The sequence below is a fragment of the Anabas testudineus genome, chromosome 15, assembly GCF_900324465.2.
Source record: "Anabas testudineus chromosome 15, fAnaTes1.2, whole genome shotgun sequence".
NCBI lineage: Eukaryota > Metazoa > Chordata > Actinopteri > Anabantiformes > Anabantidae > Anabas > Anabas testudineus.
In genome coordinates this window covers 21,807,998-21,835,987 of record NC_046624.1, presented here as the reverse complement: position 1 = coordinate 21,835,987, position 27,990 = coordinate 21,807,998, and the positions used below count along the sequence as shown (strand labels likewise).

Genomic DNA, 27,990 nt, shown 5'->3' with positions numbered 1-27,990 from the left:
GTGGAGAAGGCTTTGACTCCCAAATGTCCAACTATTCCTATTCATCATACAGGTGAAGAGCATGACAGGAGGTGATGGTTCACATGTCTGAACATTTAAATGGATGATTGTAGAGAACTCTCCCAGTCACACATATTCAACCCTTGTTAAAATCTCTCTTAAACACTAAACTGGACTTTTACTCTACTGTCTAATAGAAAGGACAAAAGCTGAAAAGATTGAAAGTGAAGAGCCTCAACTGCTACAATCAGCAGTTGCATTAATCATCTACAATCCAGAATCCTGTCCAAGTCTGAAATGGAGATGGAGCAGCTAAAGGAACAGCTAACAGATAAAAACCAGAACCTTCGAGGCTTAAACTGGGCTGCATCTTCTTCTCTACCTCGACAAGTGACGAACACTGTCACCACAGTGATGTCTATTTGTGGATTTATACTGTGCCTTCAATAAACTGTGGATTGCTGAATGTGACATACATGTGAAAAAGAATCATGTATGTGAATGTGTCCTTCATTGTGCTCTTCTGTGTACAGTGGGGAAAGTATACGTCTGGCTTCTGTGTACAGTGGTGAAAGTATAAGTCTGGCTTCAGCCATTATATATCAAAAATATCATGAGGTACATTTAGCTACTGACCAGAGGAAGCTGCTTGGGGTAATGAGATGCCACTTCAGTTCTGCTGAGGAGAACATGGAGACCTGAGAACGATCAGTATCAGTGTCATTAAGTGTCAGATTTATCATCAATAAGAGAAGATGACAGTGCAGCTTATTAACATTTTATCATCACTCTTGAAATAACCACCCCGTTGACCAGTTCAACCAGTCTATGAATATATAATAACTGGTTTATAATCAGGGGAGGGGGTTTGGGCTGGGAAATGTTTACCTGCGAGCAGCCTGCAGACCGGCAGGTGTATGGACACTTTGTCCTGAGACACCTGGTACCTGAACGTGTCCACACTGTGACCAGACAGACTCAGTGTTATTGGCTGCTCGCCGTCTGAGAGGCCGCTATGACAATGACTGAGGGCGGTCAGACACTTCCTGTAGGCCTCAATCAGCACCCGCTCCTGATACACAGAAATAAAATAATGATGAACACACAGACATAAGTTAATACAAATCCAGGCTGTAACTAACAAGATCAGTTCACATGTTTATTTTAATCGTGTTCAAAAACCAGAGACATTCAGTTTACTGAAATGAACAACAGCTTCATCATGAATACGGCACAAGCTGATCTACCAACGGTGAACACTGAGGACTGCGTCTTTGAAATTAACAAAACAGTGCTTGCCATGAGATGTAAGACCAACAACCTGACCAGCTGAAAAAGATAGACTAATACAAAAGACAGTAGCTACAGATATCTGTTCTTTGGCAGTGTAAGACACAAGTAACAGATAACAAAACTCACCTAATGCTGCAAATACCCTTTTCGGATAATACCATCCCATATTTCCATAGTCACCCTGTTTGTTTAAACGCTAATAGTCCTGTTCATGCTGTTGTACGTTTGACTCACATCAGTCGAGCACCATTCCTGGATCATGGAGATGATGTGAGTCAGTTTCATCTGCAGCGTGAACGCTGCCTCCCACTCTGGCTCCATTTCTATGTGCTGCCCTACTTGTCTCACCACCGGGTCCATACCCTGAAACCGGATCAGAACCAGAGACACATAGGATCAGGCAGTCAGGCAGGATCAGAAGCACAGAGACAGGTTGTACCTGTCTGTGTGAACTTCAAGTGTGGACATACCTGCATACACTTGAGCAGCTCCAGAAAAGCATCCAGACCTTCAAGAAACTTGAGCCTGAGCTCATCACTCCACTCAGTCGGACAGCTGATCAGGACATACCTGTACACAGACACTGGTTTTACTGGGAGAATGGCCACAGTGAAGCTGCCTCGATGATGCTATCATGATGCCTCGCTGCCACCATGGAGGCGTCTCAGTGACGCCACAGTGAAGCCTCAGGGACACCACCAGTGACACCACAGTGAAGCCTCAATGACGCCACAGTGAAGCCTCAATGACGTCACAGTGAAGCCTCAATGATGTCACAGTGACACCACAGTGAAGCCTCAGGGACACCACAGTACAGTAACTAAGTAAAAAAGCTACACTAGTACTTTTTTTTCATTTCATGTTAACAAGGTGCATTTGTTATATAATACGTGGCAGTTAGTAAACCTGTGTAACACTGATTAACGAATTAATCATTAACCACTGACTTCGCTATATCCATCTGTCTAACTGCAGTGTAACAGGTGTATAGCTTATCCTCACTTAAGGTCTCCAATGAGGCTCTGGACTCGTCCAAACTTGAATGCCTGCTGAGCAGTGTAGCGGTCAAACTGGAAGCGTCCCTGCAGGTCTCGGTGACGGAGGTGGTCAACAAATGTCCTGATGATGGTGGTCATCAGGTTCTCTTCCACCATCAGCATCCGGGCCTGAAGCACGCACGCGCACACACGCACGCACACACACACACCCACACACACACACACACACCCACACACCCACACACACCCACACACACACACACACACACACACACACAATCCAATACTAAATCCAAACACTGCTTCTGACACTCTCAATTAAAGGGCAATTTTACTGAAATAAAACCAAACATGGTTAGCAGTCAGGAATAGTAAAGTGAAAGACAGTACTTAATACAGGACTAGGAATCCATGTTTGAATCACGTCAAAATGTTTCTTAATTTTGGATTTCATTGTGTAGTCTGACTGTGTCAAGACTGTGGTGTGCTTGACTGTGGTAAACAAAAAGTAACTATAAATCTGAGGTTCATGAAAAGAAATACAAACTGTAAATGATAAGTAGAGTAAGTAAAAACTAAAAGACGTCACAGTGAAAATGATGAGGTAAGAATTAACCTGTTAAAAATTTCTCTGCTCCAACACAAATGCACTGAACTCACCAGCGAGGGGACGGTGAATATTTGTACCGAAAGATCTGTGATGGAGAACTCACAGTCGTGGTCGTCTTTCACGTAGTCGCTCTGCAATCGTTCATAACTCTACCAGCAGGGGAGAGAGGAAAGAGAGGTGGTGTGTGGAGGCACAGAGGACAAGAAGTACTCACCATGGTTGGGACTGTGAAGAGTTGTACAGAGAGCGACGTCACTGACACCACTCGCTCATGGTCGTCCTCCATAAAATCTGTCTGGAGGCGTCTGTAGTTCTGGGGGGGGGGGGGGAGATAACATTTCACCTATGGGTCAGAGGTCACTGCTGCCCACAAAACACCCCCCAAAATAAACCCAACTGATCCAGACACAGAGTTGGGTTTTCCTACTACTGGATTTATAAATATAAATTCTTATCTGACTTCACATGTGTACAAAGTTTACCGTCTCCACACATGAAGCCCAAGGTCCTGAGGTGAAAACTAAAAAAATATTCATTTATGGATATACTTCATGTTTTCATATTTGTAACATCTGAAGCTTAAGTTCAGGTCCCATAATATGGACCTCTGTGGTCCGTACGGTCAATATCAGATCAGATCAGATCAAAACCATCATGTTAGTCTGGGCTCTGCTCTATTTACTCCCAAATGAAGTCCCATTATTACATTTTTTTATATTTCTGTAAATATGGTCTTATGCCTTGTTTCCATAGGTCACACAATGTTATGAACTCTCTTTGAGTTCTGCTCTTATTCTCTGAGCTAATGTCTGAATAAAAGTTAAAGAATGAAGAATGTTTCTGTTTGGTCACTAAATGAATCATAACAAAACTACACTAAGCACAGCAGAACTTGTTTATATTTAAGATTCTCTGTGGTAAATTAGGCCATGAGGAAATTAGCCAAATAGCCTGTTATGGCTAATAGAGGATGGGACCCGAAATTATTGCGTCTCTCCACTTTTATGACAATTTCACATATGTTACAGTAAATTATTGGCTTCTTAATTCCCAGGGCTTAATAAAGAATAAATGTCAACTTGAGTATTAAGTTGGCTGTGTGTCATCAGTGGATCAGCAGTAGAAAGATCTGTTCATGTATCAAGATTCTATGAGCTCAGAACCCAAATAATCTTTATTATTATTATTATTTATCATAGCTGCAGTTCATAGTTAAAATGCTCCCACACTCCCAGTCTTTCACCTGATTTGCAATGTTAACTTAAAACAAAAAAGAGGGTGCACTGATGCACCGAATTGTAAAATCTGGTGACACAGTCTCCAAAATTGGACACAAAATGTGCATTGGTAGCCTAATGATTTGTGTACAAGCTACATAACTGTAGCCAGTTATGACCAAGTAGAACCTCACAATTTCCCAGTGTGTCTACAGACACGGGTACACTGCAGACAGGAGCTTATCATCAGGCATTCAGACTAAATGTAAACTGGGTAAACAATTGAAGCTCACAGATCACACTGTGAACTGACTGGCACCTCCATGAAGAAGATGAGCGACCCACCTAGGGTTGGATGGAGGTTTTACATGCCTTCAAACCATCTACAAATATATTATAATATTATACATCAGTAAACAGCCTGTCCTCCTCCCTGGCTCAACCAGCAAGCTAAACAAGTAAAGCTGACAACGTTTGAGATGGAAAGAGCCATAATTCTCTACTGCAACTTTGTCTCACATATAATAATATAATTTAATCCAATTTTATTTGTATAGCACCAAATCACAACAGAAGTCATCTCAAGGCACTTAACAGTGTTTAAGGTTTAAGAACTTACAGAGTATAACTGTATACAGAATTATATAGAAAACCCAACAATCCCATTTGAGCAAGCTTTAGCCAACAGTGGAGAGGAAAACCTCCCTTTAGGGTAAGAAAACTTCAGAAGAACCAGGCTCATGGTGGGAAGCCATTTGCCTCAACCGCCATCTCATATTTGTAAATGTTTTGTCCAAATAGTGACAGTTCTGGTCTGCACTAATCCTAATCCTTAGACATTTTCTTAAATAACATATAAACTAAAATCTTGTTATCCTTTCTTTATCTCTTTATCAGAGTCCTTGAATCTTTTTACTGTACAGGGAGTGCAGAATTATTAGGCAAGTTGTATTTTTGAGGATTAATTTTATTATTGAACAACAACCATGTTCTCAATGAACCCAAAAAACTAATTAATATCAAAGCTGAATATTTTTGGAAGTAGTTTTTAGTTTGAGCTATTTTAGGAGGATATCTGTGTGTGCAGGTGACTATTATTGTGCATAATTATTAGGCAACTTAACAAAAAACAAATATATACCCATTTCAATTATTTATTTTCACCAGTGAAACCAATATATGATGGACCACAGGTTCTCTATGGGGTTCAGATCAGGTGAACAAGGAGGCCATGTCAATAGTTTTTCTTCTTTTAGACCCTTTCTTGCCAGCCACACTGTGGAGTACTTGGACGCGTGTGATGGAGCATTGTCCTGCATGAAAATCATGTTTTTCTTGAAGGATGCAGACTTCTTCCTGTACCACTGCTTGAAGAAGGTGTCTTCCAGAAACTAGAAGTAGGACTGGGAGTTGAGCTTGACTCCATCCTCAACCCGAAAAGGCCCCACAAGCTCATCTTTGATGATACCAGCCCAAACCAGTACTCCACCTCCACCTTGCTGGCGTCTGAGTCGGACTGAAGCTCTCTGCCCTGTACCGATCCAGCCACGGGCCCATCCATCTGGCCCATCAAGACTCACTCTCATTTCATCAGTCCATAAAACCTTAGAAAAATCATTTCTTGGCCCTGTCTTGACGTTTCAGCTTGTGTGTCTTGTTCAGTGGTGGTCGTTTTTCAGCCTTTCTTACCTTGGCCATGTCTCTGAGTATTGCACACCTCCAGTGATGTTGCAGCTCTGAAATATGGCAAAACTGGTGGCAAGTGGCATCTTGGCAGCTGCACGCTTGACTTTTCTCAGTTCATGGGCAGTTATTTTGCGCCTTGGTTTTTCCACACGCTTCTTGCGACCCTGTTGACTATTTTGAATGAAACGCTTGATTGTTCGATGATCACGCTTCAGAAGCTTGGCAATTTTAAGAGTGCTGCATCCCTCTGCAAGATATCTCACTATTTTTGACTTTTCGGAGCCTGTCAAGTCCTTCTTTTGACCCATTTTGCCAAAGGAAAGGAAGTTGCCTAATAATTATGCACACCTGATATAGGCTGTTGATGTCATTAGACCAACCCCTTCTCATCACAGAGATAAACATCACCTAATATGCTTAATTGGTAGTAGGCTTTCGAGCCTATACAGCTTGGAGCAAGACAACATGCATAAAGACGATGATGTGGTCAAAATACTCACTTGCCTAATAATTCTGCACTCCCTGTATTATGAACTGTAGATGGTGAAACAGTAGAATTCTTTCAAATGTCATATTAAGAAATATTCTTTTTGTGACTGTTCTCTCTCATGCAGTTTGGCACAAAGTGGTGAGTCAAAACCCATGTTTGCCTCCAAGGACTAAATCTTTGGTCAATGTTTCTGACGATCCCCTCAACTGTTGCCACTTAACCTGCTTATTGAGGAATCATCCAGATAGTCCTACTGGAATATTTCATAAACTTTGTTTTGCCTCTGTCACAACCTTTTTTGAGGGTGTTGCAGCACCAAACTCTAAATTAGTTTTTTTGTTTGTTTTTTTTTTTATGAAAGAGCCTGGTTCTGCTGGAGGTTTCTTCCTCTAAAGGGAGATTTTCCTCTCCACTGTCTCCTGGTGCTGCTCAGTGGGCTTGTTGGGTTTTCTATATAATTCTGTATACAGTTATATTTTGTAAGGTCTTAAACCTTAAACACTGTAAAGTGCCTTGACTGACTTCTGTTGTTGTTCTGTTGAATTAGACTGAACTGGACTTTTGTCAGATGAATAAGGCTTCAAGCAAATTAACATATCACAGATTTTGTTTTTTTATTGCATTTTAGAAAGAGTCAAAATAATTTGACTAGGTGTGTTCAGGTATGTTACCTTGGCAAACTGGATGGCAAAAATCTTCTTATACTTGAGGTCCATGAGGAGGCTATTCATCAGCAGCTGGTGATAAATGTTCCTTGCTCCTAAAGACAGATCAGGTGAAATCAGTGCTACCAACACACATTGACACACACACACAGAATTTGTAAGGCTTTTTAAAACCTTAAAGAAAAGAATTTAAATCATGTTGAGTTTTTTAGAGTTTGTTGAAATGGCATCAAAACATTTCATAAAGACGTCAACAGGAGAATATAAAGGCGCTTTATAATCAGCATGAGGGATGATCGTTTTCTCAGGCATTAATACATATAACATGTTCTTAAACACGTTAGCAAATTTGTTTGGTTTGATATAGAACATAACGCATGTTACTGCACATTCATGCAGTTCTGTTACAGAATGTGTGTTCAAAACAGAACATACGAACACGTATGTGTTGTGTGTCGTTACCCTTCCACATCTTAGAGTCATTCAACATCAGTCGATCAACCAGAGACGAGTTCTCTCCTTTTCCTTGCAGACCGACCTGACACAGGATCCTCCTCAGACCATCTGACACACACGAACACAGTAAGATCATGCAACAGCAGTTACTCAGACATGACACACCACAGGATTATGAGAAGTGGAATCCTGACATACCAGAGTACTGAATGATCTGTCCCAACCAGCTCAGAGCCTTCAGAGCAAAACACTGATGGGCAACAACAGACGAATGCATCACATGCACCCTGAGAGGCTTTGACTGACGACTGGTGTTCCTCTGGGTGTAGAGGAGACAGAAAGTGGGTAGTAAATTCACCTGCTACACAAACAACAAAAGCAGAAAGACTGAATCCAAACATCAGGACTTCAGATGAATAGTCAGAATCATTTTGGTTGCCGTGACAACTGGTTGGACCTAGATGCTTTCAGTCTGGCTCAGTCTCTGCTGCCAGTCGGCAGAGAAAATTGTTAAGTGTGAGCACTGTAGATTCCAGTCCTAAGACTGCCAGGCATTCACATAAAACCATTTTAAACACTATTCACAATATTTACAAAAGACCAATGACAACAAATCTATAAATACCTTAACTACATGGCTTAGGTCCTATTTGACTGATCGTTATCAGTATGTAGATCTAAATGGCGATTACTCCACATGCTCTCCAGTGGAGTTTGGTGTTCCACAGGGTTCAGTTTTAGGCCCCCTGCTTTTTTCCCTCTACATGCTTCCTCTGGGCAACATTATCCGTAAACATGGTATTAACTTTCATTGTTATGCTGACGACACACAGTTATATCTTTCATCAAAACCAGATGAGATCAAACTGCTTAATAAAGTTGAGCAATGTGTAAAGGATATACGAGACTGGATGCTAATTAACTTCCTTCTGCTAAATCCTGATAAGATAGAAGTACTAGTTATAGGATCATCTGCAGCTAGAAGCAAGATGTTAGACCACACCGTAACTCTAGATGGCCTTTCCGTTACATCTAGTGCAACAGTCAAAGACCTTGGTGTAATTCTAGATTCCAGTCTTTCATTTGAAGCTCATGTAGATAATGTCACCAGGACAGCTTTCTTTCACCTCAGAAATATTGCCAAGATAAGGAATATTTTGTCACTAAAGATTTTTGCAGAAAAATTAGTCCATGCTTTCATCACCTCTAGGTTGGACTACTATAATGCCTTACTGTCTGGCTGTTCAACCAGGTGCATAAACAAGCTTCAGTTAGTTTAGAATGCAGCAGCGAGAGTCCTCACTCGAACCAGAAGATACGATCACATCTCGCCTATCTTATCTACACTTCATTGGCTCCCCGTGAAATTTCGCATTGATTTTAAAATACTACTTTTGACATTTAAAGCATTAAATGGTCTTGCGCCGCATTATCTAAGTGAACTGCTAGTGTCTTATGATCCACCACGCCTACTTCGCTCAAAGGATGCTGGCTGCCTGTCAGTACCTCGTATCCTAAAAACTACAGCTGGGGGCAGAGCTTTTTCTTACAAAGCCCCAAAGTTATGGAATAGCCTTCCAAATAGCGTTCGGGACTCAGACACAGTCTCAGTGTTTAAGTCTAGGCTGAAAACCTACCTATTTAGTCAAGCATTTGAGTAAATAGATCTGGGAAGGACTCATGGACGTAGAGCATTATGGTGAACTGGTATGTTTAGATGCTGTCTTCCCAACTCTCACTGATCACTCGGGTTTGTTGATGGTGAAGTGTTTGGTTGCTCTACATCCCAGTGCGCCCTCATGTCTGTGTTTTCTTCTGAACCCACCCTTTTAGTTAGGCTGTCATAATTAGTCCTGCCGGAGTCCCTGCTGCACTACACTAAATATACATTCACCTCAAACTTTATCTGACTGTGAATACAACTAACTGCAATCTCTCCTCTTCTCTCTCTTTCCCTCTCCCTCTCTCTTTTCCCTCTTCCTGTCTCTCTGTCGAGCTACACGTCATTCCACCCTTTGCCCTCTGGACCTGTCTGACTCGTCCTGATGCCCAACTTCTGGCTGGAGATCTCGTCGCCTGGATCCACCGTTTGCCCTTGGGATGCGTTTGGAGACTGGATTGGTCACAAGCTACTATGATGTCGGTCCCGGCCTCGGCGGACGTCGGAAGCTGTTTCTTGGAGGTCTCGACTCAACGCTCGATAGTCAAGGAATGGAACAAGTCTGCCTGCAATAACTAACTGGACTCCATATTAACTTAAAAGACATTAACTGTTATACTGGACTGCTGCCTACACAGCATGTAATCTCCCATATGAGGATGGGTTCCCTGTTGAGTCTGGTTCCTCTCAAGGTTTCTTCCTGTTGCCTTCTCAGGGAGTTTTTCCTTGCCACTGTCGCCCTCGGCTTGCTCATCAGGGACAATCACATTATTATGACTCATACACATACACTGATCATGTACTGTTCTTTGGTTGTGTAAAGCTGCTTTGTGACAATGTCAATTGTAAAAAGCGCTCTACAAATAAAATTGAATTGAATTGAATTGAACTACATCTTTACCGTAAGTTATTTTAACTCAGGTTTCCTACGTAGGCTCCACGAAGCCAACATCTCATCTCATCTAAAATCTGCACATTTTTAGTTTTCAGTTTTCATTTTTTTCCGTGGGTACCAATTGCACTTGGCAGATGCTTTTATCCAAAGCGACTTACAGGGGTAGGCAGGGTAAGCGTAAGGAGGTCTTGCCTAAGGACCCCTACTGGAGGCCACTGCTGGGATTCGAATCCCAGGCTCCCACGTGGAAGGTGGTGATCTTACCACTACACTAACCAGCCCATGCTTGTTTTTACACAAAAAGACGTGAGAGTTTCTTCCCGTTGTCCCAGAATTTGCAGTTTTGTCTTCTGTCAGAACATTCAGTCCTTACCTAAAGACTGTTTCCAACACAGACCACAAATTTCAATCTTCGACAGTCTGGAAGCAGCACATACCTGACGACTGAGTAGTGTGTGGGAGACACATTTGACAAGTGGTTCAAATCACACAAGAACAGGAATTCTCACATGTTCTTGTGTCAAAACAAACATGAACATTAAGCCGTCAGCTAACAATGTTTATATGCAGCGCAGTTTGTGCTGGGAAAAAAAGACAAAAACTCAGAGTTGGGGCGAGATCTCGCTAGACTGTGATGTCATCAGTCGTATACACATACACACTACAAAACTTTTAGAAGTAAAACTCAAGTTTAAAATTAAAAATTTGTTTCATTCAGAAGAGAAATAAAGCTGCTACTGTTTACAAGATGTTAAACCAAATACACAATTCCACTTCATTATAAAAATAAATTACTTTTCCTTCTCTCCCATTTCATTTATGTAATTCACATACCCAACTGTATCTGTCGTGTCTTAACATACAGTCTGTATGTAGTTTAGGGTTTTATGTATAAGACCAAAGCATTAAAAGCCTAAATGAAACGTCCTGCAGGGGATCAGTCAACAAGACATCACCCTGTGTCAGATCAGTACCCAGACACTCACCACAATCACAGACTTGGCTTGTTCACAGAATTGGAAATCTCCATATCGAACCGACTTCCTGCCCTGTATCAACACACAGTCAGTCAACATTATCAAATGTGGCATCACCTGGACCCTTCAGCTGATAACATGAACTTGCTCATGTGTATGTAATGATACTGACATCTCTGTCGACAGTGGTGGCAAAGCTGACAGCTTCTTTCTGGCTGCAGTTGACAGCTTTCTGCAGAGTGTAGATCACCTGCTCGTACGTGTGGACTTCATCATTAAACAACATGCAGTAGTACATGTCTCCTCTCTCTCTGTGCATAGACACATACATAGAAAGTAGCAGAGCATCCATGGAAAACAGGAGCTGACAGATTCACTGACACAAAATGTCATTATCTGATGTTTTTATGGCTCTTTTAAATAGTCTGATTAATTAATGCTGCTGTCTAACCTCACATGTTGTCTCTCTTATAAAGACATTTCATCTGCACGAGAAATGATTATATATGTTTTTGACGATGTGTGTGTGCGTACGGTGGCTCTAGTCCTGCAGGTAGCTGGTCCTCCTGCTCCCACGTCAGCAGGTCCACAGCATACTTTAGGATAATGGAGAAGATGCTGTAACCACGGGCAACAAGGTCAGCTGGGAGCTGAGCTACCGGGTCCTGGAGGGACAAACAGATTACAGTGGGTCAAGGTGACTGAGAGAGACAGAACAGGTTAACAGCTATCTCACCTCCTCACTGTCTCTGTTGCTGTCTGTAGGGATGTGTTTCTGGCAGTAAGGACCCTTCTTCCAAGCTTCAGCATCTCCACAGTCACAAAAACCTCCACCTCCTGATGTGGTCATCTACAACACACACACAAAGTGACACTGGAAGTGTTTCTGCAGCATGTTACACAACAAACACGTTGTGTGGCATCAGTCAGGTGTGTTAGTCACCTACCACTGACGCTCAGTGTCCCGCTGTCAGCAGCAGCTGACAAGTCAACCTTTAACATGTGAGCAGATGACTCTGGAGGGGACATCTTTTGACTAAAACTTATTTCTTAGAGTTCAAATCAGCATCTCAGATTACAGATTTCCATCTGTACATGTTTCAATTAGATTTGTTCTTTTCCAATTACCGTTTCCTCTGCCGTCACTCAATATAAGCAGTTCTCTATAATTACAGACAATCAGATTAAAAGTTTTATCCAACAGCCCAGTTTATCTGTGATGACTGATCCGGACTGCAACAGCTGCTGGCTCCGGACATGTAAACTGCAACAACAGGGAACGGGGTCTGACTGGACCTGTCAGCAAGTGTGTGTACTCACTCTGTATCGATGGTCTTTGTGAATGCTGCTCAGAAAACACTGCATGCAGAGAACACAGGTCGGATCCGCTGCACACTCCCTACACACACACAAACACACACATTAACACCTGTTTCAGTATTGTGTTACACTGAGACTTGTTTATAACAATGAGTGAGGGATAAGGTGACAACAAACAGAAGTTACCTGCAGGAGTAGGTGGGCTCCCCCACCTTGAACACGTGCCCACACAGTGGGGATGGCTGGTTGTTCTCCTGCAGCTGAGCCAGGCCTGCAGCCGGTTCCTCCCCCAGCAGGAGCCACTCCAGAGGAGCCGAAAGGAGCAGTTGACATGCCAGCTCCTCCCTCTGCTCCTCCCTCTGCTCCTCCCTGCTGCTGACACCCCCATTTGGACCCACGCAAAGGATTCTGGGTACATACATAGCCAAATGACGGTATACCTCCTGCTCCAGGTTAGATGCTACCAGCCACCGCTGGGGAGGAGGACCAAGAGGAGAAGAGGAGGAGGTGTTGTTACTGACAGTAAAGTTACAGAAATCAGTGCTGCAGCTAAACTGGGAGGTCCACGAGCCTACACCTACAATGTGTGATCTGAAACTTTCAAAAAAAAATATTGTACTGTATTGTAGTTCTTTTTTAGTGTAATGTGCTGTACTGTAGTACTTCTGTAGTGTAGTGTATCGTACTATAGTACTCCTATAGTGTAGTGTACTGTACTGTAGTACCCTTAGCGTACTGAACTCTGTAAACAACCCTCAGTAATCAGCTTTGTCACGGTTTTAACATGCTGACACACTGACCCACATACATCAAGCTAATTTCTAGCTCCTACGAATACCGGATATTTTAATAGAAGCTCTGACTGGTAAACTGTGACTAGATTAATCCACAGAAACTGGTTTCTAATAAAAAAAAGTTCTGTTTACTGAGGCTAGCTATAAGTAAACTACAAGTGAAAATACTGTACTGATGTGCACATACCCTATCTCCTCAACACCCCCTCTCTCAACAGAGGTGGAGGACTTAGACACAACCTCTGCTATTTATCATGCTGCCCTTTCATCTATCCCCAGAAAGATCAGGACCAATTCACACCTGCACCAGGTTGAACACACTTAATGACCCATTTTAGGTGTTAAGAGGGGTTGGCAGAGGTGTGACTATTGCATCCTTCACATTCTACCCTTCCATTGTTTCAATCTTCAGACTGATGAAGCTACTTGGATGAGTACCGAAACCTTTCAACCTAACAAGAACAAAGTCCAGTTGCCATGACTCAACTTCCAGACCCCATCTCCTCCTGTTTCCAGATTCTCTTTTTTTTTTTATCATATATCTCCGATAGTAAAACATCATAATAAAAAGTATTTGATATTCTGCAGCAGAACAACAAAATTATGAGCTACAACCCTTCATGCTCATGTCAAGGGACTGCTCTCTGCTATCTGTCTACAACATGAGTAATATCTGTTTATTATTATTTCTGTCACACTGCAGCAAGTTCACAGTTACACTAAATCACTATATAAATACACTAAGTTATAAAAGAATGAAGTTTATCCACTGCAGTCCAGTGTAAAAAAATCAGATACTACACATATTTAGAGGTCTGTCAGATCACCAGATGTCTGGATTTTCAATATTTATATTGGAACGCAACATCTTCAATTAAAGTATTCTGACCAAAATAAACAATTAAAATCTGTTCAAACATATCCGAATAACTATTTGTGTCACTATTTTCCTTGGAATTGTGCGTAGAACCATGAATTCATTATTGATACTGATAAGTCTGCAGCAGGAGAAGAAGAAGTTAAGTAAAACTGTAAGAGGGTTAGAGACAAAAACAGTTTAGTGGGACTGATTAACAGCTTCACATTTGTATTCATGAGAAATATTTACTCAGTCTACCTGTAACTAGTAACTAAAGCTGTCAGACACAGATATGCTGAAGAGAAGTTATAGTACAATCTAGTACAAATACGTTTAACTACACACATAGAGAACGTCTGTATTTCTGTACTGACTCTGTCAGAACACCACATTCACAAATGACGGTGTTTCTAATCTAAATGTACTTAAATGTTAATGTTTAAGAAAATAAAACCAGAGCCTTTCCATCAGATACAGGGTCTCAGATTGAATAGACACACAATCTGTTGTAACACCAGCGTTTAAACGTTAAATAAACGTTCAACAGCGAGTTTAAACGGTGGAAACGTGACCATAATATTTAATCTAACCTACTGTTTGTGTCTGAGCTGAAAGTTTAGGATGACAGAATCAGAACAGATGTTTTTGACGCCTTTAATCTTCCAGGTGTTTTACGCTCCGAGCGTTAGCGTTAGCTGAAAAACAAGCCGAGCCCGCAGCAGGTTAAACTACCAAGCACCGCGTTCCGTAAATGACAGAGCTCAGACCGACACCGGGACCAAACAGGAGAGAGTCAGCGGGGCTGACAGCTCGAGAAGCCGCTTACCGACGCGGTGTCTTTGGCGGAGAAATTCAGAAATTCCGAACATAAAGCGGACGGTGGATCTCTGTCGGACTCGACCGCCGCCATCTTTCCTCCCTCTCCTCTGAAGCTGCGGCAACAAGAACCGGAACCGGAAATCGTCAACAGCTGGGGAGGCGGGGCCTATTTCTTTAGCAGGGTTTAAACGTCACAGTAGATGCGGAAGATCGCTCCTAATATTAGGACATCTTATCTTGAATGTCAAGATATATTATTATATTTTATTGTATTCACCTATGTTTGACTTCAACAGTTTTTCATTAATACTATTTTACTTTTTTTTATGTCATTAACACTCACACACATTCTTTATATGCTGCACAATAAACAGGTTCAGTTATGTGCATAATCACACAGGGGTTTTGTGATATACAGGTAATCTGGGGGAGTTGTACAGTTTGATGGTCACAGATAGAAAGGATCTCCTGTGGTCCTCTGTGGAGTCCCTGGCTGACCGTGCTCCTCTGTCCAGCAGCACACTGTGTAGTGGGTGGGAAGGATTGTCTTCATGTTGCAGCCCCAGCTGACCACAGCATAGAAGGGGAAACTGGAACCACAGACTCACAGAACATCCCCAGCATGATGCTGCAGACGTTGAAGGACCTGAGCCTCCTCAGAAAGTATCTGTAGAAAGTAGCATCTGGTTAGTATGAGAAGCAGATAATAGAACAGAGCAGGTCAAAGTGATTATTATTAAATTTTATTTTACCAACATATTTGCTGGATTTTAAACAAATAAATGTGACATCAGAGAAGAAACTAGAGAGAGAAACCAGAAACCAGACACAACTGTTAACCCAATAACTCAGATAACAAACAAACAAACTTTACAGATACAGGAACATCTGTACCCTGATGGCAAGGCATCCAAAATCTGGTTCAGTTCAGTTCTTCAACACCTCCCGAACACTGGTACAGATCAGATCCCTGGTACATGAAACATCCAAACTTCTCTGTGGAAGTGGAGTTCACATGTTTCTTGACCTCCGATCTGGTCCTTACAGACCAGTCAGGATTAATCTCTTTTCAGACTCACATCTGTTAACCTGAGTCAGTCCTGTTCTGCACCAGCTGCTGGACCACAGTCTGGAGCTGCTGCATCTCTGCTCGGATGGACCATAAATCCTGATTTTGTTGGTCCTGACTCTCCAGGTTCTTGTTCTGTAGTTCCTGGTTCTGTTGATTCTGGTTCTGATGCTCTTTGTTCTGCCGGTTATGATTCTGCTGGTTTTTGTTCCTGTGGTGGTCTGTCTGGACTCTGGATAAAAAGACATACATAAGTCCAGCAACACAAACAGAATTTCAGATCCTGATAAAACAACACGAGGATCCTGATACTCATCACATTGAGTCAGATCTGGTTCTGGTATCAGTCTACCTGATGAGAACTAGAACCAGTTCCTGTGGAACTGTGTTGTTTACATGTTGTAAATCTGAATCACTGGTGCTGCTCAAAATGAACATGTGAAAGCCAAGCACCGTGAAGTGAGCTCACCCTGATCTTGATCCTAAGTTCAGGTCTCTCTGCAGCACCAGGAACTGATCCAGAGTCTCCTGCAGGGCACACAGTCGAGGTATTTAGTTTGGACTAATAAAAGCTCCCTGCTCTTCTTCACCATCATCATCCTCAGCCAGACCTCTGTACTTGGTCTCTGACTGGACTCCTGAACAGAATCTGGATCAATAAGACTTTGATGAATCTAGATGTGCTCAGTGGGCTGATGAAACCCACTTGAACTCACCTGTCAGTTTTCTTCTTCTCTGCCTCCAGCGACCACAGGAGTACGATGCCCACTGAGCTGCAGCCTTTACTGCTGCTGACACAGATGACTTGGATACCTGAGGAAACCCTGGAGGACACTCAGAGACCTGGAGACCAGTGAACCCAGTGTGACAGTCAAACGGTATACATAGAGTATACTAAGTATATATACAGACACAGTACTGGATGTACTGTGTGAACACACACTCAGCTGCGTCCTGCAGTTTGTGTTTTGACGTCTTTTCTCAGTCACATTTTTCACCACCAACATATGTGTGTTTAATTATGACTGTCCTGATGCCATTGTTATTAAGTTAGTTACAGTTTCAGGCTTTGTCTCAGGTCTCAGACATATCCTGAAGAATTTCTCCACCAACTGTATTTGTGTTAAAAGTACAAAAACAATTAAATATATTGTAAATTTTACATAAGATAACTTTATCTTTAATTCATTTATAAATCTTTTAATTTTGGTTTTGTTTTGTTTTTTTAATCATTATTGTTAAAAACATTTTGATGAGTTAAGCTCCACCTGGCTGGAACTCCCAGCTGGTTGAAACAAACATTCAAACTGAGGGTGGATTGACTTACATGCACCTGGATTACGTTGGCACCTCCTGTTATTTCCAGCTCCAGTCCAGGGTTCTCCTGACCTGTCAGACCAACACAGGTCCCCCTCTTCATCTTGGTTCCGTCAACCCTCTTATGTGGGTTTGTCTTCACCTCATCTGTTGACTTCTGGGTTTAGAGTTTCAGGTGTAGAAAACAGACCCATTAAATCTGCAGATGGTGACGTTTCTCAACCTGCTGCTGCTCAAAGGTTTCTGGTTTATCTCATCAGTAGGTGGAGGGTTCAGGTTCAGGTCTAGGCCCAGGGTTTGGTCTCAGTTATGTGTGTAAATATCATAAAGTATCATAAACAGTAAACTGGTCACATGGTTTGTAAAAGAGAAACCCTGATTCACACAGAGTCCCTGAAACTGATCCAGTCTGAAAAAACAGATTCAGACTTTTTTCTCTAAATGTTCAGCTAACATTGTAATACACTGCTTTAGTACTAGCAGTAGTACTTTATATTATACTACAATATTATTACAGAGTTGTATAGTTTAGTTCTTGATCTGGTTCTGGTCTGATGTTTTTTTTGTGTAAACAGGCTGTCAGCACACTCCGTTGTTTCTGTGTTGTCACCATGAGAATGTCTTGGAGTATTTTACTGGTACTAAAGCTGAAAAGAAACAAACTGAATCTGGAGGAAACTTGGTTTTCATTGATATTTATTTATATTTGACAATGTTTGTGTCACTGCTGAAACAGGATTGTGATCTGGTTCCTGGTGTCTGGTCTCAAACAATCACAGCCAGCGCTGAGACACATCTGAAACCTTCACCCAGAGTTTTTAGGTTTGAGGATAGAGAAACTGACTACATCTCCCATAATTCCCTATCAGTTAGAAACTGGTTTCAGACCAGATGATGTCTAATTACTAAGCAGAATAAGACAGACCGGTGGATCTTATGTAGACCAGGCGAAGCTCAGTCTTGCTCCCACTTCTCCTGATCACTTAAATTTATCCGAACCAGTGGTTTCCCATGCAGTCCCTGTTCCAGGAGACCCTGCAGAGCCAGCACCACTCGGCATTGCACAGAGGACACTGCATGTGCATACAGCCGCCTGCAGGGAGACAACAGAAGGCCACAAAGAGGTTTACTGATGTTAGCTTGAGGTGTCATCTGCAAATTGAAGAATCTGCTAAATTTGCTAATCCTGGTTCTGGTTTCACTTGCTCTAATTCATCAGAGGAAAAACACAGATTAATCCAGAACCACACATAACTCTTCTTCTGTCGATGAGTCTGTGTGGTCAATTTTCTGCTGGTCAAACTAAATGTGATCAACTTTTACTTCGGCAATCATTATCTTTAACACTGAAGGAGGGTTTATGGCACCGTGTTGGTGCTGAGCTGCCTCGCTGAGCTGTATAAGGTAACAAACCTGCAAAAATAATAATGAAAAATGTATTTATAGAGCACTTTTCTAAACATATGTTACAAAGTGCTTCACATGACAGACAAAAACACATGTAGTCCAACAAGATCAACTTGAGCAAGCACTAGGCAAACAGTGGAGAGGAAAAACTCCCCCTAGAGGAAACCTCCAGCAGAACCAGGCTCAAGTTAAACGGCCATCTGCCTCGACCGGTTGGGGTGTAGGAAACAGTAATACAAACAAAACAATAATACAAACACAACTCACAACAACTACCGCATCAGTCCTTGGGAAGACCAGTTCCAACGGAAAGACAGATTTAGTCTTCCTAAAGACAGATTTGTTTTAGTTTAAAGAAGATCACAAAAGGCTCGCCGGTAGAGGTATGTTTTAAGGAGAGATTTAAAAGATGTTACTGAGTCAACTGATCTTATTTCCTCAGGTAAGTTGTTCCAGAGTTTGGGGGCTCTAACTGAAAAGGCTCTGTCACCTCTAGTTGCCATTCTAACATCAGCAGAGCTTTAAAAGTTATTAATAAAATCTTAATATCAATTCTAAAACATACTGGCAGCCGTGAGCCGCCTCCAGTGGTAGTCTTGGTGATGAGTTTGCTAAAAAGTTTGTATCAAAAGCTGAGCCGGCCGGAAGGGGTATGAAACTTTTATTGTGAGACCAGATATTGTGGTTGGAGAAACAAGATTTCCGACATGATTCAAACTACCCTACAGTTGTCAACACAGTGATCAGTATGTTAGTGATGACCTTCATCTGAGCAATGTGTTTGAGTGATCAGACATAATTACACAAAGAACTGGGGAGGAGGACTACTACGACAATCAGGTGAATGGATGAATGCAGCAGAAGAAGAAGGTGGTCAGTTCTTTGGTGACAGAAGCCAAACAGTGGTGTATTTAATTTTATGACGATTAACCAGATCCCGGTCTCACTGCTACTACTCTGGAGCCGCACATTGTAGAGGTCTATAAGGCCAGTTACGTTGGAAACTGTATCTGTGACTAGAATCCTTTATTACCACGTTGTACTCTAGGCACATCAACTATGTTTGAGTACAAATCATGTCTGAAATGTGCAAAAAATAGCAAAAGCACATCATAGTTCATCCACCAACAATGTTTAAAAGCAATGTAAACCCAAAATGCATGTTACATGTCATTTTTAACATTTGAAAATAAGGGGCCAGCTGTTTCCAATATGTTAGGGTTTACATATAGGAAGTCTATTAAGTCCCTCATTATCAGGCACTTGAATGCAGCTTTTGATTAGTCTGCTGGGGGACCTCTACTGATACACTGAGCTCCTCTCCTCTCTCCTTTCTCCTCTCTCCATTCAAATTCCACCATTTCATGTCATTAACTTTGTGTCTTCTCGCTCCTGTAGTTGTGTTTTCTCCTCTCTGTCTCCCTCTCTCTGTTCTCCTCTGCAGGTATCCTCCTCCTTGGAGCTGTGTATCTCCAGAGTCCAGTTACTGGTCCTAACAACCTGTCCAGTGTTTTTCTGCTTGTTGTTGTTTTTTGTTGCCTGCTGTTCTTCTCTCTCTCCTTTTTCCACTCACCCCAACCGGTTGAGGCAGATGGCCGCCCACCCTGAGCCTGGTTCTGCTGGAGGTTTCTTCCTCTAAAGCAGTGCTTCTCAATTATTTTCTGTTACCCCCACCCCCCGAATACACTCTCTCTTTCTTTTCGTCCCTGTTAAATATTTTTCCTTGGTGTCTCTTGAGGGTTTGTTCACTACACTTCAAACCTCCCGCTCTGTCCAGGAGACAGTGGAGGAAACCTGGTGGTTTTCTATATCATTCTGTATACAGTTATATTTGTGAGGTCTTAAACCTTAAACACTGTAAAGTAGACTTGAGATGACTTCTGTTGTTATTTGGCGCTATACAGAAAAACGGAACTATATTGAATTGAATAGTTTTTGCTTTGAATGAAGGTTTTATTGTTGCTCTCACCTTCACATGCCTTTACATGTGGGATCTGGGGCTTCTTATTGGCCAGACTGGGACTTCTGGAATTAACACTTAAGGGTTGAAACACCTACCTGTGTAACTCCTTTTTATGAGGCGGACAGGTGTTTAATTATCACAGGAAGCTTTCTGTGTGAAACTGAAGCTGGGACTGAAAAAAACTTTTCTTTCCCAATCCAGTTGATTAGTGTGAAAAGAAAGGAAAAAAAAACACAATCACACAAACACATCGATTCTAAACTGGTTCAGGGACCACATGGTCTAAACCAGCTTGGGTGTTACCGTTTTTTTCCACAGGAACCAAGCACTGAGGACATGGCATCGTGGACTCCTGAATGAGGAGCAAGGAGGCTCGCTCCCACCTCCCTCTGAGAGACGCCTCCTCCGCCACAACAAAACCCTGAGGAGAAGGGGAATGAGGTTTGGGAGAGGGGGGAGAGGAGCACAGTTAAAGATATTAAGTGGTGCAGTGAATTGACCAGTCCAGCAGGAGGCAGCACAGCCTGTGTTTACCTTCATCACGACAACATCATCATCATCATCTGACTGATGAAATGTTCCATGTCTTCAGACCTGTTTGAGTTTTTTTTTGCCTTCACACAAACTAATTCCAACAAACAAAAATAGAAACACTGGAGACGGTTTCTGTTTTCATCAAATTTTTCTACTTTCTCTCACTTTTACTAAAAAATAAACGAGTAGATGAGTCAAAGCGTCTCCGTCATTTAGTGTAAACTTTATTTATTCTTCTTTTATTTTACCATTTCTATGTTAAATACTTGGAGCGCGGTGAGTTCTAGATGTTCTTGATAGTTCTGAGTTCTGGACCGAAACTCAAAGTGTACCGCTCCACATCGAGGCTGCTCCTAAAACCAGCTCTCCTCTTTTTAAAATAACTAGTTAGTTTCTTCCTTCTGTGTTTGTGTGTCTGTGTGTTTGTTTGTGTGTCTCTGTGTTTGTGTCTCTGTGCGTCTTTGTGTTTGTGTGTTTGTGTCTCTGTGCGTCTTTGTGTTTGTGTGTCTCTGTGTTTGTTTGTGTCTCTGTGTTTGTGTGTCTCTGTGTTTGTTTGTGTCTCTGTGTTTGTGTGTCTCTGTGTTTGTGTCTCTGTGTTTGTGTCTCTGTGTTTGTTTGTGTGTCTCTGTGTTTGTTTGTGTGTCTCTGTGTTTGTTTGTGTGTCTCTGTGTTTGTGTCTCTGTGTGTTTGTTTGTGTGTCTCTGTGTTTGTGTGTCTCTGTGTTTGTGTGTCTGTGTTTGTTTGTGTGTCTCTGTGTTTGTGTCTCTGTGTGTTTGTTTGTGTGTCTCTGTGTTTGTGTCTCTGTGTGTTTGTTTGTGTGTCTCTGTGTTTGTGGGTCTCTGTGTTTGTGTCTCTGTGTGTTTGTTTGTGTGTCTCTGTGTTTGTGTGTCTCTGTGTTTGTGTCTCTGTGTGTTTGTTTGTGTGTCTCTGTGTTTGTGTGTCTCTGTGTTTGTGTCTCTGTGTTTGTGTGTCTCTGTGTTTGTTTGTGTGTCTCTGTTTGTTTGTGTGTCTCTGTGTTTGTGTCTCTGTGTTTGTGTCTCTGTGTTTGTTTGTGTGTCTCTGTGTTTGTTTGTGTGTCTCTGTGTGTTTGTTTGTGTGTCTCTGTGTTTGTGTCTCTGTGTTTGTGTCTCTGTGTTTGTTTGTGTGTCTCTGTGTTTGTGTCTCTGTGCGTCTTTGTGTTTGTGTGTCTCTGTGTTTGTTTGTGTGTCTCTGTGTTTGTGTCTCTGTGCGTCTTTGTGTTTGTGTGTCTCTGTGTTTGTGTGTCTCTGTGTTTGTGTCTCTGTGTTTGTGTCTCTGTGTTTGTTTGTGTGTATCTGTGTTTGTTTGTGTGTATCTGTGTTTGTGTGTCTCTGTGTTTGTGTCTCTGTGTTTGTTTGTGTGTCTCTGTGTTTGTGTCTTTGTGTTTGTTTGTGTGTCTCTGTGTTTGTTTGTGCGTCTGTGTGTTTGTTTGTGCGTCTGTGTGTTTGTTTGTGCGTCTGTGTGTTTGTTTGTGCGTCTCTGTGTGTTTGTTTGTGTGTCTCTGTGTGTTTGTTTGTGTGTCTCTGTGTTTGTGTTTGTGTGTCTCTGTGTTTGTGTGTCTCTGTGTTTGTTTTGTTTGTGTCTCTGTGTTTGTGTGTCTCTGTATTTGTGTCTCTGTGTGTTTGTTTGTGTGTCTTTGTGTTTGTGTCTCTGTGTTTGTGTCTCTGTGTGTTTGTTTGTGTGTCTTTGTTTGTGTCTCTGTGTTTGTGTGTCTGTGTGTTTGTGTTGTGTTCTGTGTTTGTGTCTGTGTGTTTGTTTGTGTGTCTTTGTGTTTGTGTGTCTTTGTGTTTGTGTGTCTGTGTTTGTTTGTGTGTCTCTGTGTTTGTGTCTCTGTGTTTGTTTGTGTGTCTCTGTGTTTGTGTGTCTGTGTTTGTTTGTGTGTCTGTGTTTGTGTCTCTGTGTTTGTTTGTGTGTCTCTGTGTTTGTGTGTCTGTGTTTGTGTCTCTGTGTTTGTTTGTGTGTCTGTGTTTGTGTGTCTCTGTATTTGTGTCTCTGTTTGTGTGTCTCTGTGTCTGTGTTTGTGTGTCTCTGTGTGTTTGATTGTGTGTCTCTGTGTGTTTGTTTGTGTGTCTCTGTGTTTTTGTGTCTCTGTGTGTTTGTTTGTGTGTCTCTGTGTTTGTGTGTCTCTGTGTTTGTGTGTCTCTGTGTTTGTGTCTCTGTGTTTGTGTGTCTCTGTGTTTGTGTCTCTGTGTTTGTTTGTGTGTCTCTGTGTTGTTTGTGTGTCTCTGTGTGTTTGTTTGTGTGTCTCTTTGTTTGTGTCTCTGTGTTTGTGTCTCTGTGTGTTTGTTTGTGTGTCTCTGTGTTTGTTTGTGTGTGTTTGTTTGTGTGTCTCTGTGTTTGTGTCTCTGTGTTTGTGTAACTGTGTTTGTTTGTGTGTCTCTGTGTTTGTGTCTCTGTGTTTGTTTGTGTGTCTCTGTGTTTGTGTGTCTGTGTTTGTTTGTGTGTCTCTGTGTTTGTGTGTCTGTGTTTGTGTTGTGTTCTGTGTTTGTGTTTTGTTTGTGTGTCTCTGTGTTTGTGTGTCTTTGTTTGTGTATCTGTGTTTGTGTGTCTGTGTTTGTGTATCTGTGTTTGTTTGTGTGTCTGTGTTTGTGTGTCTCTGTGTGTTTGTTTGTGTGTCTCTGTGTTTGTGTCTCTGTGTGTTTGTTTGTGTGTCTCTGTGTTTGTGTCTCTGTGTGTTTGTTTGTGTGTCTCTGTGTTTGTGTCTCTGTGTGTTTGTTTGTGTGTCTCCGTGTTTGTGTCTCTGTGTGTTTGTTTGTGTGACTCTATGTGTTTGTTTGTGTGTCTCTGTGTTTGTTTGTGTGTCTGTGTTTGTGTATCTGTGTTTGTTTGCGTCTGTGTTTGTGTGTCTCTGTGTGTTTGTGTGTCTCTGTGTTTGTGTGTCTCTGTGTGTTTGTGTGTCTCTGTGTTTGTGTGTCTCTGTGTGTTTGTGTGTCTCTGTGTTTGTGTGTCTGTGTTTGTGTGTCTCTGTGTTTGTGTGTCTGTGTTTGTTTGTGTGTCTCTGTGTTTGTGTGTCTGTGTGTGTTTGTGTGTCTCTGTGTTTGTGTCTCTGTGTTTGTGTGTCTGTGTTTGTGTGTTTGTGTTGTGTGTGTTGTTGTGTGTGTCTCTGTGTTTGTGTCTATGTGTGTTTGTGTGTCGCTGTGTTTGTGTGTCTGTGTTTGATTGTGTGTCTGTGTTTGTGTCACTGTGTTTGTTTGTGTGTCTCTGTGTTTGTGTGTCTGTGTTTGTTTGTGTGTCTCTGTGTTTGTGTGTCTGTGTTTGTGTCTCTGTGTTTGTTTGTGTGTCTCTGTGTTTGTGTCTCTGTGTTTGTTTGTGTGTCTCTGTGTTTGTGTGTCTGTGTTTGTTTGTGTGTCTGTGTTTGTGTCTCTGTGTTTGTTTGTGTGTCTCTGTGTTTGTGTGTCTGTGTTTGTGTCTCTGTGTTTGTTTGTGTGTCTGTGTTTGTGTGTCTGTGTTTGTTTGTGTGTCTGTGTTTGTTTGTGTGTCTGTGTTTGTGTGTCTGTGTTTGTTTGTGTGTCTGTGTTTGTGTCTCTGTGTGTTTGTTTGTGTGTCTCTGTGTTTGTTTGTTTGTGTGTCTGTGTTTGTTTGTTTGTGTCTCTGTGTTTGTTTGTGTGTCTCTGTGTTTGTTTGTGTGTCTCTGTGTTTGTGTGTCTGTGTTTGTGTCTCTGTGTTTGTTTGTGTGTCTGTGTTTGTGTATCTGTGTTTGTTTGTGTGTCTCTGTGTTTGTTTGTTTGTGTGTCTGTGTTTGTTTGTTTGTGTCTCTGTGTTTGTTTGTGTGTCTCTGTGTTTGTTTGTGTGTCTCTGTGTTTGTGTGTCTGTGTTTGTGTCTCTGTGTTTGTTTGTGTGTCTGTGTTTGTGTGTCTGTGTTTGTGTGTCTGTGTTTGTTTGTGTGTCTGTGTTTGTTTGTGTGTCTGTGTTTGTGTCTCTGTGTGTTTGTTTGTGTGTCTCTGTGTTTGTTTGTTTGTGTGTCTGTGTTTGTTTGTGTCTCTGTGTTTGTGTCTCTCTGTGTTTGTTTGTTTGTGTGTCTTGCTGCCTTTTTAAAATGTGTTAATAAATAAACTGACCTGACTTGATGAGCCCTGACCAATCGCTCTTCTTCACCTGGACAGGTGGAGATTACCGATTGGTCGAAGCACTCTAATTGCTAACTCACCTGTGAGGCTTCACCTGTGGGTGGAGCCTGTGCAGTTGGACACGCCCCCTCGTGGTAGGCTTCCCTGCAGTCTCTGCAGAAGATAAAGCCGCAGCCCACCTTCCGGTCACACTCCACCCTCCTGCTGCAGTCAGGTGGAAGAAGCCCCGCCCCACAGCCAGGTGATGGACACATCAGTCCTCCAATTGCACGCAGACACTCTTCTGCCCCATATTGCAGGTACCGCCCATACTGAGAGAGCACAGGTGAGTCAGGTGCATTTTGAGTAAAGAGTGCAAAATGACATTGTTTATTTAAAAGGTTAAAAATCACCTGCTCGTCTCCCAAAAGCCTGAAGTGATGAAGCTCCTTGATGAGAGAGTCGTCACAGCCGACTGCGGACAGGCGCATCACACTGTCAGGATTCTACTGATTCTACCGGTGTCTACTGTCAGATAAAGTAAGACTGTGTAACGATGTTTAATGAGGTCGGATGGAGCTTGATGGAGCTGGATGAGGCCACATCGCCCAGGTCTGGGGGGCGTTGTTTTGTTAAAGTAGAACACGTCATCATGTAGGAACAGACGCAGCTGCAGAAACTCACCTGCGCAGGGCAGCGAGTATCCGACCAGCAGGTGATGAACAAACCGACGCTCGTTCAGTCGAGTCTGACAGTAACGACGGAAACAGTCCAGACAGATGACGTGCCGGTCCAGACACTGGAAGACCAGAACCACGTCCCTGACGCACAGACAAACCAGACGTAATAATACACATGCAGTTTAGTTGTTGCCATGGAAATGCTCCATTAACGTCTCACTGTAAATAAAGCCGTTGATGACGTAACACAGTGTTGTGTGCGCGTGTGCACGTTACATGATGTCAGTGCAGGCGATACAGGGCACGTCTCTACTGTTGGTCACGATGAGGTCGAGGGCTACGGATAGGTCGTTATCGGACGTCGGGTGGGACGCACACTTCATGAAGAACTCCTGCACAAACACACACAGTGGTGGGACTACATCTCCCAGAATACCACTGGGCAGACTGCTGTGACTCAGAGAAGGAGCTCATACGTCCACGTACTGTGGACACAAACACACACATTTATTAATCAGCGATTCGTTAGAAGCCCCACCCCTTACCGCTCCGTTGCCATGACAACCAACTGATTGACAAACACCATGGATACGACCAGGGACAAGGACGTCCTCCCAACAGGATGGACCCTAAGACACAGAGACACAGCATGACTATCACCATCCTCAGGTGTGTTCTGGTTCTGGTTTTTAAAGACAGTCCTGATGATCTGAATTGAGATTTTTTTACAGCACCATCATCACAGCTCAGTATATGCACACAGAATACTGCGTATTTATAGTGACAGCACTGCGTTGCTGCAGTACCAGTACTGCTCCCACCCTGTTCAGCGTCAGCGTCGTCTGCTTGCAGCTTCTGCAGCGAACTCTCAGTTTTCCTGGTTGGACCGAGCTGCAGTTCTTACAGTACACGAAGAAATTACTGCAGTTACGCACACCTATACACAAAGAACATCCAGTCAGAATACTGCTACTGACATACTGCAGTCCTGGCACAACTTCACTGACCCTTCACAGCTGCAGCCTGCACCTCCTCTCTCCCTTCTTCTGCTTCTCCGTCACCGCCTCCAACACGTTTGCCGACATCGAGGATCACGGCCAGACCGGTGGAGGTTGAGGGGAGGCGCGAGGAGGTGAGGTCCAGTCTGGTGAGACTGTCCTGGTCCACCCCCCCACCCCGAGACAGACGCTCCTGTAGGAGGAGCATCCGGGAAGAGGAGGAGGACCCCGATGTGGGAAGAACGACATGGACGGTGCTCTGCTCCGGGACGTCACAGCTCTGGGGGGAGGAGAAGAGGATGTGACAGGTGGAGGCTCACTCCCAAGCCGCCAGAGTCCACCTCACCTATAACCTGAGCTCACCTGTAGCGTGGCGGTGCTCTGCAGCTCCCTCCCAGCGAACAGAACCCTGAGCTTCTCCGGTCGGACTCCCTGCTGACTTCCTACCACCTCCTTCAGCTCGGCCACGCTCGCCGCCTCCTGCATCTCCACGGCCACGCCTGGGCCCAGGTTGTATCGCACAAACACTGAGGGTATACAGGTGCCGATAGTTCAACCACATTACGCTGAGAATACTTGTGTACTTGTACTGTGATCAGTCGGCCATTGGTTAAACTAATTCATAGTTACACAGCTGAGCTCCCACACACACACACACACACACACACACACACACACACACACACACACACACACACACTGCACCTGCAGTAGAACCACAGTAAAACACAGCAGAACTCACCGATCATCCGTCACTTTGTCCTTCAGCCTCCATGCGTGTTTACAATCTGAGGCCCGCGGTGCAGTCTGGGTACTGTAGTTCCGCCGCGCTCTCGAGCAAGTTACCAACGTCACCCTGGAGAACTACAGCGCGGTGCCGCAGGAGTGACGTCAGGAGGGACAGTAATCTCGTTACTCCAGAACTACTGACGGATACTTTCTACTGCAGTACTAGTGTACTACATTTCTTCAGGAGTTGTAATGAGAAGTTCCATAGTGAACATTAACAACAGAATAAATTCTTACTTCATTTCTTCAAATCACTGAAGTTGAGTTTTAGAAGAACACAGGACAAAGTTATTTTGTTCTAAAGGGTTTTTATTTTCCACGTTTTTTTCCAACATCAAACTGCTTCAGCTTTACTTTTTCACTTTACATTTTATAGCCTCTGAAACCTGTCCCACTTTTTCTGACCACAAGTCGTGTTCCCCTTTTCTCA

The 27,990-nt window shown here is 42.8% G+C and overlaps 3 protein-coding genes across 6 annotated transcripts in view; 1 reads left to right on the top strand and 2 right to left on the bottom strand.

The window, feature by feature from the left end:
- The window catches only part of ubr2 (ubiquitin protein ligase E3 component n-recognin 2), a 32,109-nt gene extending 17,230 nt beyond the window's left edge, over positions 1-14,879 (bottom strand). For 2 of the 3 annotated variants that reach the window (XM_026354296.1, XM_026354297.1), the window contains exons 1-16: positions 14,747-14,879; positions 12,454-12,740; positions 12,268-12,346; positions 11,684-11,797; positions 11,482-11,612; positions 11,120-11,258; positions 10,957-11,019; positions 7,614-7,734; positions 7,422-7,523; positions 6,966-7,054; positions 3,116-3,214; positions 2,296-2,459; positions 1,764-1,863; positions 1,528-1,656; positions 889-1,072; positions 637-698 (exon numbers count right to left, since the gene is read on the bottom strand). In XM_026354296.1, coding sequence (XP_026210081.1) covers positions 637-698; positions 889-1,072; positions 1,528-1,656; positions 1,764-1,863; positions 2,296-2,459; positions 3,116-3,214; positions 6,966-7,054; positions 7,422-7,523; positions 7,614-7,734; positions 10,957-11,019; positions 11,120-11,258; positions 11,482-11,612; positions 11,684-11,797; positions 12,268-12,346; positions 12,454-12,740; positions 14,747-14,830 — 1,947 coding nt within the window. In that variant the 5' untranslated portion in view covers positions 14,831-14,879. Of the gene's footprint in view, positions 1-636; positions 699-888; positions 1,073-1,527; positions 1,657-1,763; positions 1,864-2,295; positions 2,460-2,951; positions 3,051-3,115; positions 3,215-6,965; positions 7,055-7,421; positions 7,524-7,613; positions 7,735-10,956; positions 11,020-11,119; positions 11,259-11,481; positions 11,613-11,683; positions 11,798-12,267; positions 12,347-12,453; positions 12,741-14,746 lie in introns of all 3 variants that reach the window. The other variant, XM_026354298.1, reaches the window with a different exon arrangement.
- A 2,925-nt stretch (positions 14,880-17,804) lies between these two features.
- prkn (parkin RBR E3 ubiquitin protein ligase) lies at positions 17,805-27,985 on the bottom strand. Its single transcript, XM_026355283.1, has 11 exons — positions 27,514-27,985; positions 27,135-27,298; positions 26,781-27,051; positions 26,595-26,710; positions 26,319-26,402; positions 26,050-26,165; positions 25,778-25,914; positions 25,507-25,568; positions 25,195-25,425; positions 20,799-20,916; positions 17,805-18,218 (listed from the first exon to the last, which is right to left on the bottom strand). Exons 1-11 carry the CDS (start codon positions 27,518-27,520, stop codon positions 18,115-18,117), a joined length of 1,410 nt encoding a protein of 469 aa, XP_026211068.1. The 5' UTR covers positions 27,521-27,985; the 3' UTR covers positions 17,805-18,114.
- The window catches only part of LOC113158929 (protein quaking-like), a 30,591-nt gene continuing 29,787 nt past the window's right edge, over positions 27,187-27,990 (top strand). Inside the window, exon 1 of one of the 2 annotated variants that reach the window (XM_026355316.1) lies at positions 27,187-27,281. The gene's annotated coding sequence lies outside the window, so the exon portion shown is untranslated. The remainder of the gene's footprint in view (positions 27,282-27,990) is intronic. The other variant, XM_026355315.1, reaches the window with a different exon arrangement.